A 20,151-nucleotide genomic window follows, 5' to 3' on the forward strand; every position below is an offset into this window, starting at 1 on the left:
ACATGTTTTATCTCTAAGATATATTTATAATGACTTTTTACTTAAGGAACACTACAAAACAACTCTGTTTAAAGAAGTTTCTTTTTATCAATTTTTTACATGATTATAATATATTTGATTTCTCAATATGATAATGTTTTTATTTATATATTTCATTACCCATAAGAACATCTAAATAAATGAATAATGTTGTTTTTCATTATTAAAGGTCAGTTTTAGGAAGCAGTACAGTTTCTAAATCAAGTGTATCTACTACTGAATCAATAGCAGAAGACCTAGAAGAACCATCCTATAAACGGGAAAAACTGACTAGTTTTACAGGTAATGAAAATAATATAATTTATTTCAGTAACAGCCCATTATTTCCTTAGCAACTATGCTTATTATTTGTCAGGTACTTGAGATAAAAGAACTATGGTAATGATTCTCAAATGCTGGCCTGAGGAGTAGCTACTGAGAACTACCAGGGTAGCATTAAAGTTCCCAAGGTGACTCTCTTGCACCACCAGCCTCAGGAGAGACAGACCCTGTTTTAGAAGTCCTCTGCTTTTAACACAGGAGGCAAGTCCTTCTGATACATTGTGATCAGTTCCCTAATAAGACATATGCAGAATGTTATCGGAGCACTTTGAAAGTGAAGATTAACATCTTTGAGGTGGAAAAAAAAAAAAAGAATTCATAGAGAACATTATAGACTTTTGAATTGGGTTTTTAAAGATGATTAGTAATTTGTCAGGAGAACAAATAAGAGTGGCTCCTTCCAGGCAGAGCATAAAACATGAGGTAAAGGATTATGAAAATGAAGATAAAAGAATGATAAAATAATGGATGATCAAAAGTGCTGGAAGAAATGGGTACCTACCTGAGGAACATTCACCTTGAAGTGCAGTAAGGGTGCCTCTTCCTCTGAGATGATAATGAAGGATTGATGAAAGTATTCATAAGTTTGGAAAAGTGCTTGATAGCGTCTTTGGTGTTAAGATATGTAACAGGAATGCTCTGACCACAAGAGAATACCCAACTACCATTAGCTTAAACAATCAACTATTTTGGATTTGATTTTGTGGCTTGACTGTCAGACTCTGGATTGGCAGCTCTGCTATTCTCTTTCCTTAAAACTTTTCTTCTTACTTCTTGCTTCTTGCTTTTTGCTCCATGGTCTCAAAATATCTGCCCCAGCTGTGGGTATTATATCCATGTTAAAGGCAGAAAGAGAGAGAAAGGCAGTAGCTTCAGTCATATCACCCTTACTTATCAGGAAAGTAAAAGTTTCCACAGGAGCCTTCTTCTTTCCTATGTATTTCTGCTGTTATCTCATTGGCCAGAACTCTGTCACATGGTCAACTCTAGCTTCAGGAGAGGCTAAGAAAGCTAAACAGTTGATTTTCTTAATGGAAAGAGCAAGGGAAGGGAAAAAGCCTTAGCAATGAAAACTTAGGCAATCAGCAGTGTCTGGGGCAGCAGGGCGGATCATCCTATCAGAGGGAGACGGGAGGATTGGATTACTATCATAATCTCCCCCTGCGTCAGAGGGATTGAATACATCCCACAACAGGGTCTGTTCTTTGACCACATAAAGCCACCTGCAATGTATGACCCATCACGATATTTTGGTAAAATGAAAATTAAAAATAGCAATTAGTCAATGATTTTTATTAAGTCATCTATTTTAGACCTACGAGTTGTGAGGGCAACACCTGAGAAAATTGTAACAAAAGAAGACCTACAAAAGACGATAGAGATAACACTCACAGAGACGGAAACACTGAGATTTTTTAACCTACCAACAGTCATGGTTTCTGTGGAATCTGAAGAAGCTGAGAAGGTCATGTATGTATGGCTCAATTTTGTATTTGCTTCTGTAATTTAAGTGCTAAGTCAGAGGTTCTTATCCTTGTTTCTGTTTTTAGGGATTCCTGGATAAATACTGGTGGCATATGTGCTTGGTGAAATTATGTGTAAAGTTATATGTGTGCCCTATGAAATGATATGTAAAGTATTTATGTTGTATGTACTTTTTTCCTAGAGGAAGTACCCATAGCTTTACCTTATTCTTTAAAAAGTAGGCAAACCACTAAGTCAAATAATAAAAGAAATAAAGGAAGCTCCCAAGTCTCAATATAGATTTTAATGATTATTTTCTTTTATGCGTATATAAATTATTTCCAGTTTAAAAAGAAAGGACTGACATTTTTATATTAAAAACTTAAGAAGGAAAATATGTAATGGGAAAATAACTGAGTTTACTATATTAGAGCAGATTTTCCATTTGTCCTTATTAATTAATTTAAATAGATCATTAATTTTTGCCTTGTGTATTTTGAAGCTTTGTTGTTAAACCCATACACATTAAGGATTGTTATGCCTTTTTGGGAGAATTGACCCCTTTATCATTATGTAATGTCCCTCTTTATCTCTGATAATATGCCTTGCTCTGAAGTCTACTCTGTCTGAAATTAATTTAGCTACTATAAATAGAGTATTGATAGTTATTCGGATTATTTAGATTCAAATATAATTTGAATATGACTCATAGTACTAAAAAATCCATCATTAAAATATTTTTAGGGCATTATTCTTATCCAGATATTAACCTAGAATTGTTTTGGACTATAGAATCTAGTACAAATAGATCCTGAATAACATACTTTGAAACCCATAAGACATAAAGGGAAGCTCTTAACACCAAAAAAAGGAAAGGAAAGAATAACAAATGGATAAATAAATGATCTGAAATCAGAGAGGGAGAGATGCTAGAAGCAAATGTTAAAATTAGCACATGGATCTAGAGTTCGTTAAGTCTTGGGTCCCCCACAAATTGAGAGGACGGAAAGAGATATTTTTGTATTAATCAAAGACCCTTAAAAGGATTTCAGTTATCTCAAGTGATCCCAGGTCTCATAGCTACTATCATAAGCCAACATGAATTTTCTCTGGAGGAAATCATATCCCATTTAGGCTCTTAAGATTGCCTCAGATTGAGTTTGGTAAAAATACACCAAACCAATAAAGAAGCCATTATGAATGAGAATTAAAAGAAATAACAAATCCTATATCTACATCGTGAGGACTGTGGATAATGAGATTTTAGTAGGGCTATATTATGAGATATAGAATATAAAATATATGTGAAATATTTAAATAAAAGATAAAGCTAACACCTCACTAACATTAAGAAACTATCAAAATGATGACTCATATTTGCAAAAACATCTAAAAAGAACTGTAAAATAAAGTATGCTTATATAACTGTTGAAACTAAAAAGTAAATGTTAAATTTAAACAAGGCATAATTGAACAGAGATTTAATAAGTTGAAACATAGATCTGGATAAATTATACAAAATAAACCTTGGAGATAAAAATGTGATATAAAGTATGAAAGAGAAGTTAAAAAAAGACATCAACAATAGAATAAAGGTCCAACATGCATCTGGTTAGTTTCAAAAAGTCAAAATAGGAAGAATGGAGGAGAGGAACTATTCAAAAAGAGGGGGTAAGGACTTTCCGAAGCTCTTAAAAGACACCATGTCACAGAAACAGGAATGAATTTTTAAAAATATCCAAAAAAAGAAGTTGTGCGTTGTACTGATACTCCAGGATATCAAATGTTAAAAGATTTTAAAAACAGAAGAAAAAAAGAAAGAAAAAACATATCATCCACAGAGAAACAATTAAACCAATAGCATTATTAGGGACAAAGAAGTTTACTTCATAATGACAGGAAGGTAAAAATAATTCTAATCTTGAATACCCCTAATAAAATAACCTCAACATATATGAAGCAAAAATTTAAAACTTGTTAAGTTTCCTATTAAAGTAGATTTAAACATGCCTCTCTTAATTACTGTATGTCAACCAGATAAAAAACTCACATAGATACAGAAAATTTGAACCAAAATCATTTAATGATCACAACTCTTCATTCAACAATTAGAGAACACACACTCTTTTCAATCACACACGGAACATTTATAAAAATCATCCATGCACAAGACCATGAAGCAAGGTTTCAAAAATTTCAAAGAAATAGTACCATACAAACTAAATTCTCTGGCCACAAATGGAATTAAGTTAAAAATTAATACATAAATCTCAATGAAAACATAAATAATATTCATACACACATTTGGAAGTTAAAAAGCACATTTTCTAAGTTCCTCATGAATCAAAGAAGAAATCATAATAGAAATTTAAGAAATACTCAGAATTAAATAATTATGAAAATAATACCTACAGGATGACACAAAGGTGGTACCTTAAGGGAAATGTATAGTTTTCAGCGTTTATAACAAAGTTCATAAAACCTATCTGGAGATAGTGCTAGCATATTGTTTGTGGGCACTGAAAGTAGTAGGGATGCTGGGAGGTACAGTAAATAGAGTCCTTCGGAGGTAATTCAGTGCAGTCTTTCCCTAAAGAGTTTTTTGAACTCTCACTTAACGTTTGGTGCAATCCACATTAAAGAAGGTAATTTTAAAGAGAAAACATAATATAAAGAGGTAATATCTGTGGTAATAATTTTTATTAATGAGTTGAATATACTTTTTTTTATAGTCGGAGAAACAAGAATTATGAGACTCTTTGTAGAAATAGATTAGGCAATGACTTATATGTTGAAAGGATGATGCAGACTATTAATGGAGCTCCAAAGAACAAAGAGGTTCAATGTGACAAAATCGTAAAGGAAGACAAAGGTAATTTATATTTTATTCTGCTTGATAAATGACCATATTTTAATATACATTCTTTGAGTCAGTCAATTAACAAATGAATGTTGAAACATATAAAGCAAAGATAGAAATACTTTGGCCAAATCACAATAGTAGCTAGGTACTGTAATCTACAGCTTTTAGAATTTGACAAATAACAAGTAATAAATATACATATAAAAGATTTAGATAACATAATTACCAATTTTGATTTTTATAAAAACTCTATCATAGAATTTTATACTCTTCGAATGTTTATGAAACATTTAGAGAAACTGTCTGCTTACTATTTCACAAAGAGTATCAACCACAACTAATTACATTTAAAATGTGCCAGATACTATTCAAGGCCTTTCACATATATTAACTGGTTTAATCCTCACAACAACCCTACGAGGTAGGTGCTATTGTTACTCTCCGTTGTGGAGGAAGAAACAAGCAAAGAGAAGTTAGCCAACTTGCTAAGGTCACTCAGCTAGTATGGCACACAGTAATACCCTCAGACAGTCTGGTTCTAGAGCTTGTATCCTTTACTACACTTATTGTCTTTCAATGTTTAACAACCCTGCATGGCCAACAATCTGCGAAGTAGGGCCAAAAAGGTAATTAGAAGAAAGTTTTTAATTTTAATGACCTTTGTTGTTCAGCAAAACTATAAGCTAGTTCTTTTGAAAGATAAAAATAGACGAACTTCTAAGCAAGTACTAAATCAAGAAAAGGGCAACTTATAATTAGTAGGAAAGCTTTATGGCATCCTTACTCACTCTTGCCATACTCCCCTTCCCAACGTGGTGATGATCTTTAAAGACAGCAGTCTGCCTTCCCAGTTTGAGACCCTGGCCTCTGGTTCCAGAGGGGGCAGAGCAGACTTTATTCTTAACAGAGTTGGTTTCTCTGTTTCAACCTGTCTGGGAGCTACCTGAAGGACTGACACAGAGCACTTGTCTTATTATTATTTTTTTTAATTCAGCACTCTCTCAGGTGGTAAAGCAGCTGTGCATACTGCATTCCCCACAAATATTGAAAGGCAAATGAACAACTCATCTCTCTTAGAGTCAAGAGAATACAATGGAGTCAAATAAGAACACACTAAAAGCCTGAGAGAAAAAGCTAGAGAGGGAGTTTCTTTGGGAAATTAAGATATTGAAAAAGGCTTGCATATACAGGGAAATTTAGAAAGTCATGTGCATGACTAGGGCAGGATGCATGCTCAGAAAAGACTTGAAAATATTCTAATCTTTCACCTCTGGCTGATCTCTAGGCTCAGTACAAGCAGGACGTGAAGACTAAGGCATAGTTGTAAACAGGCTGGCTAAGCATTAAAGGAATACCTTAACACAGACTCAATCTGCAAAGACTGGAGGTTTTTTTCCCCTTTTTTTTCCTTTTCTCTTTGCTCTCCTTTTTTTCTGATGTAGGGAGGAATTCAGGTGTTCAAGGAAATATCTGTCAGGACACTTGCTGACCAAAAGCCAAAAAGCAAACACTTCTAAGATGATACATGACAAAGAATAAAGTCTTTATAAAAATGGTTTAGAAACGGGGCGCCTGGGTGGCTCAGTTGGTTAAGCGACTGCCTTCGGCTCAGGTCATGATCCTGGAGTCCCGGGATCGAGTCCCGCATCGGGCTCCCTGCTCGGCAGGGGGTCTGCTTCTCCCTCTGCCCCTCCCCCCTCTCATGTGCTCTCTCTCTCTCATTCTCTCTGTCTCAAATAAATAAATAAAAAAAAAATCTTTAAAAAAAAAAAAAAAAATGGTTTAGAAACATCACTAAGCAAACAAACAACTAGAACTCACAGCAAACTACAAAAACAAAACCCAAGGACCAAGAAGAATCTGATTTCCAGAGTTACCACATTATTATACTCAAAATGTTCAGTTCTCAAAAAAAAATTACAAAGGATAGAAAGAAATAAGAAAGTATAGCCCGCTTAAATAAGAAATTAACAGAAACTCTTCCTGTGGAAGTACAGACTTTGTATTTATTAGCCAAAAACTATATCAATTGTATTAAATATTCTGATAAGGCTAAAGGAAACTATGGGCAAAGAGCTAAAGCAAACCAGAATGATGTACACACAAATAAAGAATATGAATAAAGAGATAGGAATTATAAAAAGAAACCAAACAAATTCTGGAGATTAAAAGTACAATAATTGAAATGGAAAAACTCACTAGAGTTATCAATAGCAAATTTGAGCAGGCAGAAGAAGGAATCAGCAATTCTTAAAAGACAGGTCAATTAAAATAATCCAGTCTGAGGAGCAGAAAGAAGAATAAAGAAAAATAAACACAGCTCAAAGGACCTATGTGGCTCCACCAAGCAAACCAACATACACATAAAGGGAATTTCAGAATGGTAGAAGAAAAAATAAAGAGAAACAAAAAATATTTGAGGAAATAATGGCCAAAAAACTTCCAAAATTTGATAAACGTCATGAATCTGCACGTCTAAGATGCTCAACAAACTCCAAAAAGGATAAACAAAGAGATCTACACTCAGGCACATTATAATTAAGTGTTGAAAGAGAATCTTGAAAGCAGCAAAAGAAAAGTGACTCATCATATACAAGGAATCCTCAATAGGATTACACTGATTTCTCAGCAGAAACCATGGAGTCCAGAGGTCAGTGGGATACCATACTTAAAGAGATGAAAGAGAAAACTCTCAACCAATAATTCTATATCCTTCAAATAATTCTCATGATGGAGAAATTAAATTAAATAATTAAGATTAAATATATTCCCGTGAAGGAGAAATTAAGATATTCCCAGATAACAAAAGCTAAGGTAATTCAGCACTAGAAAAACAGCCTTATGAGAAATGCTAAAGGAAGTCCTTCAGGCAAAAATGAAAAGACACCAGACAGTAACTTGAAGACATATGAAGAAACAAAGAATACTAGTAAAGGTAGCTATATAGGTAAATACAAAAGCCAGTATTGTAATTTTGGTTTATCTCTCCTCTATTTTTTTTGCAATATAATTTAAAATAAATACATAAAACAATAATTATAAATCTATACTAATAGGCACACAGTGTACAAAGATGTAATTTGTGACATCAACATAAAGTGGGTGTGATGGAGCTTTATAGGAGCTCCTGTATACTATTGAAGTAAGGTACTATTAATTCACAATAGGTTGTTAAAATTTTAAGAAATTACTTATAATTTCCAAGGCAACCACCAAGAAAATAACTTAAAAATTGCAAAAAAGAAAATTAGAAAGGAATCAAAGCAGAACACTATTAAAAAATCAAGTAAACACAAAAGAAGACAGTTATGGAAGAATTGAGGAACAAAGACATAAGACATAAGGAAGACAAAGAAAAATGGCAGAAGTCCTTCCTGAACAATAATTACTTTGAATAAATGGATTACTCTCCAATTGAAATGCAGATATTGATAGGATGGATTAAAAAAAAACTAAACATGATCCAAGTATATGCTATCTAACAAGAGACTCACTTTAGATCCACAGACAAAATATGTAAAGTGAAAGGTTGTATATAGCAACCAAAGAAAGCTGAGATAGCTTTACCAATATCAGACATAGTAGACTTTATACAAAATTGTTACAAGGGCCAAAGAACATTATATATTGATAAAAGATTCAATCCATAAAGAAGATATAACAATTATAAACATATATGTATTTAACAAGAGAGCCTCCAAATATATGAAGCAAAAATTGATAGGATTGAAGGAAGAAATAGACGGGTCTACAATAAGAGTTGAGACTTCAGTATCCCGCTGTCAATAATGGACTGAACAACCAGAAAGATTGTCAATAAGAAAATAGAGGACTTGAATAATAATATAAACTAGACATAACATACATACACAGAACACACCATCCCCAAACAGTAGAATACACATTTTTTTCTCAGGTTCACATGGAAATCTCTCCAAAATACACCATTATGTTAGGCCACAAAACAAGAGGTAATAAAATTTTAAAAATTGAAATCTTTTCTGCCACAGTGTAATGACACTCATAATGTATAACTAAAGGAAAACTGGAAAATTTAAAAATATTTGGATATTAAGTGACACACTCTTAAACAACCATTGGGTCGAAGATGAAAGCACAAGGGAAATTAGAAAATATTTTGAGATGAATGGGAATGAAAATACAACATAGCAAAACTTATAGGATATAGTGGAAGTAGTGCTTAAAGAGAAATTTATAGCTGTAGATACATTAAAAAGGAAGATCTCCACTTGAAACTAATGTAGCATTATGTATCAACTATACTTCAATAAAAAATAATAAAAATCTCCAATCAATAACGTCACACCTTAAGAAATGAGATAAGGAAGATAAAACTAAACCAAAAGCCAGCATAAGGAAGAACATGATAAAAATTAGAGTTGAGATAAGCAAAATGAGAATAAACAGAGAAAAATCAATGAAACTAAAAGGTACTTTGAAACGATCAACAAAACTGCCAAAATTTTTGTTAGACTAAGAAAAAATAGAAGATTCACATTACTAAATGAGAAATGGAAGTGGGGATATTACTACTGACCTTACAGAAATAAAATAGATTATAAAAAAAATGAACATCCATATGTCAATAAATTAGATAACTAAATGAAATGGACACATTCCTAGAAACTCACAACTTGTGAAAACTGACTCAAAAAGAAATATAAAATCTGAACAGAGCTATAATAAGTAAAGAGACTGGATTAATAATCAAAACTTCCTAACAAAGAAAATCCCAGGAGCACCTGGGTGGCTCAGTCAGTTAAGCAGCTGGCTGATTTTGGCTCAGATCATGATCTCAGGGTCCTGGGATTGAGCCCAGCTCCCTGCCTGTCCCTCTCTCTCTCTGCCCTTCCCCCCACTTGTGCTCTCTGTTTGTCTCTCTCACTCTTTCTCTCTCAAATAAATAAATAAAATCTTAAAAAAAAAAAAAAAGAAAATTCCAAGACCAAATGGTTTCTCTAGTGAATTCTACCAGTCATTTAAAGGAGAAGCAACACCAACCCTTCAAAAAATAATTTTCCAAAAAAATGGAAGAGAACACTTAAAAATCATGAGGCCAGCATTACTCTGATACCAAAGCCAGACAAAGACATCAAAGAAAAGAAAACTAATACCAGTATTCCTTATGAATATGGATGCAAAAATCCTCAATAAAATACTAGTACACTGAATCAGCTCCACATTAAATGGATTATACAATATGATCAGTTGCGTTTATCCTAATGATGCAAGGGTGATTCCACATATATGTCAATCAGTGTAATACACATAGTCTTATGATAAAAATACTCAACAAATTAGGAATAGAAGAGAATCTTCCCAATCTGATAAATGGCTTTATAAAAACCCCACAGCTAGTGTTATACTCAATGGTCAAAAACTGGAAACTTTCCCCATAAGATCAATAACAAGACAAGGATAAAATAGATAAAATCTATTCTATCCAGACTGCTTTCTCGACTTCTATTCAACATTGTACTGAAAGTTTTAGTGTAAGCAATTAGGCAAGAAAAAGAAGTAGAAGACATTAAGTCAGAAAGGAAGAAATAAAAGTATCTTTATTCACAGTTGACATGATTTTAAGTATAGAAAATCCTAAAGAATTCACACAAAAACTATTAGAGCTAATACGTATGTTCAGTAAGTTTCAGAATACAAAACACACAAAATTCAGTTGCATTTTTATACACTATCAATGAACAATTCAAAAAGGCAATTAAGAAAATATTTGCACTTACAATAGCATCTAGAATAATAAAATACCTAGGGATAAATCTAACCAAAAAGGACAAAGACTTGTATACTGATAACTACAAAACATTGCTGAAAGAAATTAAAGAAGTCCTAAGTTAGTGAAAAGATATCCTGTATTTATGGTTTAAATGACATAATGTTAAGATGTAAATCCTCAAACCAATCTACAGATTCAACACAATACATATCAAAACCCCCAAAGATGTTTTGGAGAAATAGAAAAATAAATCATTCTATGGATATCAAAGGACCCTCCAAATAGCCAAAACAATCTTGAAAAAGAACAAAGTTCTTTTCACACTTCCTGTTTTGAAAACTTGCTATAAATTTACAGTGATCAAAATAGGGTTGTACTAGCATAAAGATAGGTATATAGACCAAAAGAATAGAACAGAGAGCCCAGAAATAAACTCACATATATGGTCAACTGATTTTTTGATAAAGGTGTTAAGACCATTAAATGGAGGAAAAATAGTCTTTTCAAAAATGGCGTTGGGACAACTGGATAGCCACATGAAAAAAATAAAGTTGTGCTCATACTTCATACCATCTACAAAATTAACTCAAAATGGAACAGTGACTTAAATATAAGAGCTAAAATGATAAAACTCATAGAAGAAAACACTGAGGTAAATATTTTTGCCCTTTGCTTTTACAATGGATTGCTTTTACAATGGATTCAGTCTACAATGGACTGAATGTCATTCAGTTTCATGACACTGAAAGCAGAAAGAACAAAAGAAAAAAATGGATAATTGGCTTTCATCAAAAAACCTTTTGTGCATAAAAGAACATTATCAAAAAAGTGAAAGGATGACCTACATAATGGGGGAAATATTTGCAAATCCTATCTCTCATAAAGTTCCAGTATCCAGAATATATAAGGAATACTTATAATCCAAGAACAAAGAGACAAGAAACCCAATTAAAAAATGGGCATCGGACTTAAATAGACATTTCTTCAAAGAATATATACATATGCCAACAAGCACATGAAAGTGTTCAACATCATTAATCATTATAGAAATGCAAGTCAAAACCATGAGTTACCATTTCTCACCCATTAAGATGACTATGATTAAAAATGGAAAATAGCAAGTGTTAACAAGGGTGTTGAGAAATTGGAGCCATCATACACAGCCAGTGGGAACGCAAAATGGTACATCTGCCATGAAAACCAGTTTGGTAGTTCCTCAAACAATTAAATAGAATTATCATATGACCCAGCAATTCCATTTCTAGATATATAGAATTGCTGGATCATATGATAATTATATATAATATATATCCCAGAGAATTGAAAACGGGTAATCAAATACAGGTACACACATATTCATGGCAAAAGTATTTATCATAATCGAAAAGTAGAAACAACCAAGATGTCCCTAAGTGGATGAATGGATAAACATAATGTGTAAAATACATTCAATGAAATGTTATTCAGTCACAAAAAGGAATCAAGTACAGATACATGCTTTGAACAAATTCCTCTCTTCTACTCTAAAAGATGTCAGAAGTTTCTCTCTGGAGAGGAAAAAATCTAATCTATTCACCTACCGAAGGGTATCTTGATGGCTAGAAAGTTTTGGCAATTATCAATAAAGTTGATATAAACATCTGTGTGCAGGTTTTTGTGTAGACATAATAAGCTTTCAATTTGTTTGGGTAAATACCAAAGAGCATATTGCTGAATCATATGGTAACAGTATTTTTCGTTTTGTAAGGAACAGCCAAAGTTTCTTCCAAAGTGGTTGTGCCATTTTGCATTCCTGTCAGCAGTAATGGAGGGTTCCTGTTGCTCCATGTCCTCACCAACATTTTGTGTTGTCAATGTTCCAGATTTTGACCATTCTAAAAGGTGTGCAGTGACATCTCATTGTTGTTTTAATTTGTATTTCCATGATGACATATAATGTGGAGCATATTTTCATATAATATTTGCCATCTGTATGTCTTTAGTGAAGTGTCTGTTAAGCTCCTTGGCCCATTTTATATTAGGTTATTTTTTCTTCTTGTTGAGTTTTAAGAAATACATGTATATTTTGGACAACAGTACTTTATCAAATGTAGCTTTAGCAAATGTTTTCTTCCAGTATGTGGCTGGTCTTGTTATTCTCTTGACATTGCCTTTCACAGAACATATATTTTTAATTTTAATGAAGTTCAGCTTATCAGTTTTTGCTTTAGCAATCATACCTCTCATCTTGTATCTAAAAAGCCATCATTATACCCAAGGTCATCTGGATATTCTTCTATGTTATCCTCTAGGATTTTCATAGTTTCACTTTTTACTTTTAGGTCTATAATCAATTTTGAGTTAATTTTTGTGAAGGATATAAGATCTGTGTCTAGATTCTTTTTTGCATGTGGATGTCCTGTTGTTCCAGCACCACTTGTTGAAAAGACTTATCTTTGTTCCATTGTATTTGCTTCTTTATCAAAGATCAATTGACTATATTGATGTGGGTCTATTTCTGGCCTCTATTCTAGTCCATTGAACTATTTGTCTATTTGTTCACCAATATCACATTGTCTTGATTGTTGTAGTTTTATAGTAAGTCTTCAAGTTGGGTAGTGTTAGTCCTCCAACTTTGTTCTTCTTCAATATTTATTGGCTATTCTGAGTCTTTTGTCTCTCCATATAAACTTAGAATCAGCTTGTTTATATTCACAAGATAACTTGCTTGGATTTTAATTGAGATTGCATTGATCTATAGACCAATTTGGGAATAACTGACGTTTGGACAATATTGAGTCTTCCTAAACATGAACATAGAATGTTTCTCCATCACATGAATGATTTTGTACATTAAAGTTATGTGGTTTTTCTCATATAGATTTTGTACATATTTTGTTAGATTTATAGCTAACTATTTCATTTATGGGACAATAATGTAAATTGTTTTGAATTTCAAATTCCATTTGTTCATTGCCAGCATTTAGGAAAGGAATTTTGTCTTGGCTTTCATGTATTTTTCTTGTATCCTGCAACCTCTCTTTAATCACTTATTAGTTCTAGGAGTTTTTGTCCATTCTTTCGTATTTTCTATATACACTAACATGTCATCTGTAAACAAAGACAGTTTTATTTCTTCCTTCCCAATTTGTATTTTATTTCCTTTTCTTGTCTTATTGCATTAACTTGGACTTCCAATATGATGTTGAAAAGGAGTGGTGAGAGGGGATATCCTTACCTTATTCCTGATCTTAATGAGAAGGCTTCTAGTTTCTCACCATTAAGTATGCTAGCTGTAGCTTTTTTTGTAGATGTTTTGATCAAGTTGTGGAAGTTCCCTTCTATTCCTAATTTACTGAAAGTTTTTATCATGAATGGATATTAGATTTTGTCAAATGCTTTTTTCTGAATTTATTGATACGGTCATGTATTTTTCTTCTCTAGACTATTGCTGTGATAGATTGCATTAGTTAATTTTTGAATGTTGAACTACTTGTGCATACCTGGGATAAATTCCACTTGGAATTTGTTGGATTTGATTTGCTAATATTTTATTGAAGATTTTGCATCTGTGTTCTTTGAGAGTTATCTGTCTGCTGGTTTTTTGGGGGGGTTTTTTGGTAATGTTTTTGTCTGCTTTTGGGTATTCAATGTTGGCCTCAAAGAATGAGCTAGAAAGTATTCCCTCTGTTTCTATCCTCTGACAGAGATTGTAGAAGATTTGTATAATTTTTTCCTTAAATTACTGATAGAATTTAGCAGTGAATCCGTCTGAACCTGGTATTTTCTGTTTTGGAAAGTTATTATTGATTCCATTTCTTTTTTTTTTAATTCAATTTCTTTAATTGATATAGGCCTATTCAGATTGTCTATTTCTTCTTGTGTAAGTTTTGGAAGATTGTGTCTTTCAAGGAATTAATCCTGAATTTCATTTGTGGGCATATAATTGTTCATAGTATTCCTTTGTTATCCTTTTAATGTCTATGGGATCTGTAGTGATGTCCCCTCTTTCATTTATGATATTAATCCCTTTTTTCTTAGTTATTCCAGCTAGAGGTTTATTGATTTTATTGATCTTTTAAAAAAAAACAGTTTCTTGTTTCATTGATTTTCTCTATTGGCTTCCTGTTTTGAATTTCACTGATTTCTTGCTCTAATTCTTTTAAATTAAATTAAATTTTTAATTGAGATATAATTGACATGTAACATTGTATTAGTTTCAGGCATATAAAATAGATATTTGTATATATTGTGAAATGATCACTACAAAAGTCTAGGGTAGGAAACCTGAACTGTAATTGATGCATTGCTAGAGGCTCACTGTGAACAAGTCTGAGAGTTAAAAACTCCAGGGGCATCCATCATAGGGAAGTCCCCACTATTATATAACATTATTTTTTTTTTTGGTGGTAAGAACTTTTAAGATCTGTTCTCTTGGCAACTTTAAAATATACAATATAGTATTATTTTTCAAATTTAATTTAATTTTATTACGTTATGTTAGTCACCATACAATGCATCTTTAGTTTTTGATGTAGTGATCCATGATTCATTGTTTTCGTATAACACCCAGTGCTCCATGCAATACGTGCCCTCCTTAATACCCATCACCAGGCTAACCCATCCCCCCACCCCTCTAAAACTCTGTTTGTTTCTCAGAGTCCATAGTCTATCATGGTTCATCTCCCCCTCCAAACCCCCCCCTTCATTTTTCCCTTCCTTCTCCTAGTGTCCTCCATGCTATTCCTTATGTTCCACAAGTAAGTGAAACCATATGATAATCGTCTTTCTCTCTTGACTTATTTCACTTAGCATAATGTCCTCCAGTCCCATCCATGTTGATGTAAAAGTTGGGTATTCATCCTTTCTGATGGCTGAGTAATCTTCCCTTGTATATATGGACCACATCTTCTTTATCCATTCGTCTGTTGAAGGGCATCTTGGCTCTTTCCACAGTTAGGCTATTGTGGACATTGCTGCTATGAACACTGAGGTGCATATGGCCCTTCTTTTCACTACATCTGTGTCTTTGGAGTAAATACCCAGTAGTGCAATTGCTGGGTCATAGGGTGGCTCTATTTTTAATTTTTTGAGGAACCTCCACACTGTTTTCCAAAGTCGCTGTACCAACTTGCATTCCCACCAACAGTGTAAGAGGGCTCCCCTTTCTCCACAACCTCTCCAACATTTGTTGTTTCTTGCCTTGTCAATTTTTGCCATTCTAACTGGTGTAAGGTGGTATCTCAGTGTCTTTTTTTTTATTATGTTAATCACCATACATTACATCATTAGTTTTTGATGTAGTGTTCCATGATTCATTGTTTGTGTATAACACCCAGTGCTCCATTCAAACGTGCCCTCTTTAATACCCATCACCAGGCTAACCCGTCCCCCCACCCCCCTCCCCTCTAGAACCCTCAGTTTGTTTCTCAGAGTTCATAGTCTCTCATGGTTCGTCTCCCCCTCTGATTTCCCCCCTTCATTTTTCCCTTCCTACTATCTTCTTTTTTTCTTTTTTTTTTTTTTTAAACAAATCAATGTGGTTTTGATTTGAATTTCCCTGATGGCTAATGATGATGAACACTCAAAATGGATGAAAGACCTCAATGTGAGACAGGAATCCACCAAAATCCTAGAGGAGAACATAGGCAGTAACCTCTTCGACATAGGCCACAGCAACTTCTTTCAAGACATGTCTCCAAAGGCAAGGGAAACAAAAGCAAAAATCAACTTTTGGGACTTCATGAAGATAAAAAGCTTCTGCACAGCAAAGGAAACAGTCAACAAAACAAAGAGGCAACCCACAGAATGGGAGAAGATATTTGCGAATGACACTACAGATAAAAGGCTAATATCCAAGATCTATAAAGAACTCAAACTCAACACCCGAAAAAAACAAATAATCAAGTCAAAAAATGGGCAGAAGACACGAACAGGCACTTCTCAAAAGAAGACATGCAAATGGCTAACAGACACAATATAGTATTATTAACTATAGTCACTATGCTGCACATTACATCACCATGACTTATTTATTTTAGAACTGGAGGTTTGTAATTTTTAACTCATTTCACCCACCCTCCATTCCCTGACCTCTGGCAGTCATCAATCTGTTCTCTGTATTCATGAACTTGGGATTTTTTCTTTCTTTGTTTTTGCTTGTTTTTTAGATTTCACATATAAGTGAGATCATATGATATTTGCCTTTTCTTGTTTGACTTACTTCAGTTAGCATAAAGCCTTCAAAGCCCATCCCTGTTGTTACAAGTGGCAAGATTTCCTTCTTTTTTATGGCTGAATAATATTTCAGTGTGTGTGTGTGTGTGTATGTGTGTGTGTGACATTTTATTTGTCCATTTATCTATCAAGTGTCATTTAAGTTGCTTCCACATCTTGGCTATATAAATAATACTACAATGAACATGGGGGTACAGGTATCTTTCTGAGTCAGTGTTTTTGTTTTCTTCAGATAAATACCCAGAAGCAGGATTGCTGGATCATATGATAATGATATTTTTATTTTTTGAGGATAATAATTATATTTTTATTTTTTGAGGAACTTACATGCTGTTTTCTATAGTGGCTGCAACAATTTACATTCCCACCAACAGTGCACAAGATTTTCCTTTTCTCCACATCCTCCCCAACACTTGTTATTTATTGTGTTTTTAATAATAACCATTCATAGTATTGTGGTGGTAATGTGTGGAGGAGGCAAGCGTTCAATAGTCCTTTGATTTGGTCTTTTAGTGTGCCTATGTCTCTGGATTCTGAACTTCACAAATTTTGTTTTCTTCTGCCCCCCTTAGGTGGGACAGAATGGCTCAAAGGTGCTAGTATTTGGTATTTCCTTTCCCCCAGGTCAATTATAGTCTGACAATACCCTAGCAGGTTGTCCTCTGGTTAATTATTTTCTCTTGAAGGCAGTCCTTGTTAAGAACAGAGTACTCTAGCATATTCCAAAATGGTTCCTTTACCCCTCCCCCTGCCAGAACCACAAGGGGTTTTTGTTGTTGTTGTTGTTTTGTTTTGTTTTTGTTTTTTGGATATTCTGGGAATTTGGTCAAGCTCCTGGAGATAAAGCTCACAAAATTGGGGACTTCCCTGTGATTGGGCCCCTGTGGAGTTTTTAACTCTTAGACTTGTGAGACAGACAGTGAGCCTCCAGCAATTCATCAATTATAGTTTAGGTTTCCTACGGTGGCACTGGTTCCCACAGTGGTTTCCACTCCTAAGTCTGCTCCAATAAGCCATGACTCCCTGTATTAACATGTCCATCACCCCAGTTTTGGGGGCAGTGGTTTGCCCTATGTTCTTACCTCTCTTTCAGATCCAAAGAAAACGTGTTGATTTTTCAGACTGTTTAATTTTTCACTTGTTCTTAGGACAGAATGGCAATCTCCATATTCTGTTCTATGAAACTGAAAACCAAGTCCCATCTTCTTGAGTACAGGATGCTCAGCTGAATCTGCCAATTCTTTTTCATATCTAGCTTGCCTTTACCATTGTTAATGTAGTTCTGCTCTCCTTTCCAGTGGCCTTCTTAGATAAGTTGAGGAAACTCACTTCACTGCACAGACATGTTCTGTTTTACCCTGAGAGCAGCAGAGAAGCCATGGTGAACAGAAAATACAGAGCAGTCCACTTACCTGACCATACTTTTTAGTGGATTAAGTTCTGTGTTTCCAAGGACTTATTCATGGTCTCGCCATGTGATTTCTTCATTAGTGGCTCTTATAAACTCTCAGGGAAGCTGAAGTCAGACTATGACCCAGACTGTTCTGATGATCTTCTCCTGAGAGTCCTCATCTAATAGTGGTCATTTTGTTCTTTTTTAATGCATCTGTGATAGTGTTTGCTATCCAGTTTTTTTAAAACTAGACAATATATTGTATAGCTATGCATATATCAGAGAGCCTTCCATGCCTGTGGATTCTGAACTTCACAAGTTTTCCAAGAAGAAACCTCTTAAAAAAGGTTCTGAGTGCACATAGTTTATTTTGGAGGTAATCCTAAGAAACATTGGTAGGGGAGTAAGTGAAACAAGAAAGGGTAGGCAGCCAGCAAAGGTTATGCTCTCTAACAAATTACCTCTTTGGGTAACTGGAATTCAATACTGCTAGAGAATTTTGGGAGTCGGAGTTATTTTATCATGCTCCAACTTTCTCAATCATTGTTTGAAGTTGATGGGCTTATTAGTTCATCGGCACTTCTAGCCAAATTTGTGGACATCAAAATGGCCTTGGTGGTCAAAGATGGCCCTAAGCAAAGCAGTATAGATGCTGGCAGTTGGCGGTTGGCAAGCAAGAGGTAATGCATAGCAGATAAGGGCAGGGCACCAACAGCATCTACCATAGGAGAAAAACCTTAAAACAAAGCAAGAGGATGACTTATCCAAAAGTTAGGGAAAGTGGATGTGCTCCTGTTGGAGGTAGCTAGAAGGAAGACGGCTAGAGAGAAGAGTGTCCAGGGCTTCTAAGCACCTGGAGATATTCTGTTTCTTATCCTCGCTGGTGAGTACATGGTAGTAATTCATTATACTACACATATATGTGTTATACACTCTTCTGTGAATGATATGTATTTCACAGAAAACTTTTATTTAAAATAATGAAAGTTTATATTAAAAATTTCAATACTAACCAATTAAATATTAAAGGATCATATCTTGTATATAGAAGTAATAAGACCATATGAAATTACTGCACTAAAAGAATAGTTTAGCTTTTTATTCAGCACAAAAGAAAAAAATGAAATGCTGCTAAATATTGATGCTGACAGTGTTTTTCTCCTGTAAGTGACCCAAGCATATTATAAATAGTTGGTAAAGAGAATGGAGCCTGTGGATTGAGGAAAATGTTGCACCAGCTGTGCCCAGACTGAGTATGGCAGCTTTATGATTATGGGAAAACAAATTCTTAAAACTCTTTTTCTATTCCAAAGATGCTTTCTACGGGGTGGCCATTAAATCTAGAAATACAGATAATACAATTTTGTCATTCTTTGTAATGTAATAGCAGTAAACCCTTTATTAAAAAAATAAAGTCTTACGGATCTGTAAAAAAAAGCACATGTCTTCTTTGCCTGATTTGGGATGAAATTGAAAGAGATTCAGGAGTCAGAGACATGGAAATCACATATTATCTTTATTACTGATAAAGATAATTAAAAAAAATATAGCTTCAAATCTGCAGCTCAGAGGACTTGCCATTTCTTCCTTCCAGAATAGACCTTACCAGCTGTAACTGGCACAGCTAGACAAGCACAGACCTCCTTTTTTTAGGAGTGAGAACAGAACAGAAAGCATGCTTTCTGCCATTGAACAGACCTAACAAAAGAATCCAAAAGTGGCTGAGTGCAATTCCTTCTCCTAAACTCTCCTATAGGATTAGTCACTTTTTCTCTGGTAATAAGTGAATGAGGGACATAGAGAGGCCAAGGTGTTAATTTAGTTGAAGTTCCCTGTAAAGATTCATAGAAAGTGATGAAAAAATTTTCCATCTAACAGTATACATATAGTAACTTATGATAAAAGTGGCATTTCAAATAAATGGATAATTCAATAAATGTGCTAGTATTCCTGGCTAACTTTTAAAAATATAGTTAAATACTACAACTGTAGACTTCATAAAGCCAGCTTGTTTTTTATGTATATTATGCTATAATAAAATATTTTTTATAAAAACATGTGATATGAGCTCATTTTTATTAAAAAAATACACATGTGTTTGTA

The 20,151-nt window shown here is 33.9% G+C and overlaps 1 protein-coding gene across 2 annotated transcripts in view; it reads left to right on the forward strand.

Annotated features, from left to right (window-relative positions):
* Positions 1-20,151, forward strand: part of WDR78 (WD repeat domain 78) — an 89,285-nt gene that overhangs the window by 24,378 nt on the left and 44,756 nt on the right. For both annotated transcript variants that reach the window (XM_032426553.1, XM_032426562.1), the window contains exons 4-6: positions 209-321; positions 1,674-1,830; positions 4,557-4,696. In XM_032426553.1, coding sequence (XP_032282444.1) covers positions 209-321; positions 1,674-1,830; positions 4,557-4,696 — 410 coding nt within the window. The remainder of the gene's footprint in view (positions 1-208; positions 322-1,673; positions 1,831-4,556; positions 4,697-20,151) is intronic.

This window comes from Phoca vitulina, unplaced genomic scaffold (genome assembly GCF_004348235.1).
Source record: "Phoca vitulina isolate PV1807 unplaced genomic scaffold, GSC_HSeal_1.0 scaffold2, whole genome shotgun sequence".
Lineage (NCBI taxonomy): Eukaryota > Metazoa > Chordata > Mammalia > Carnivora > Phocidae > Phoca > Phoca vitulina.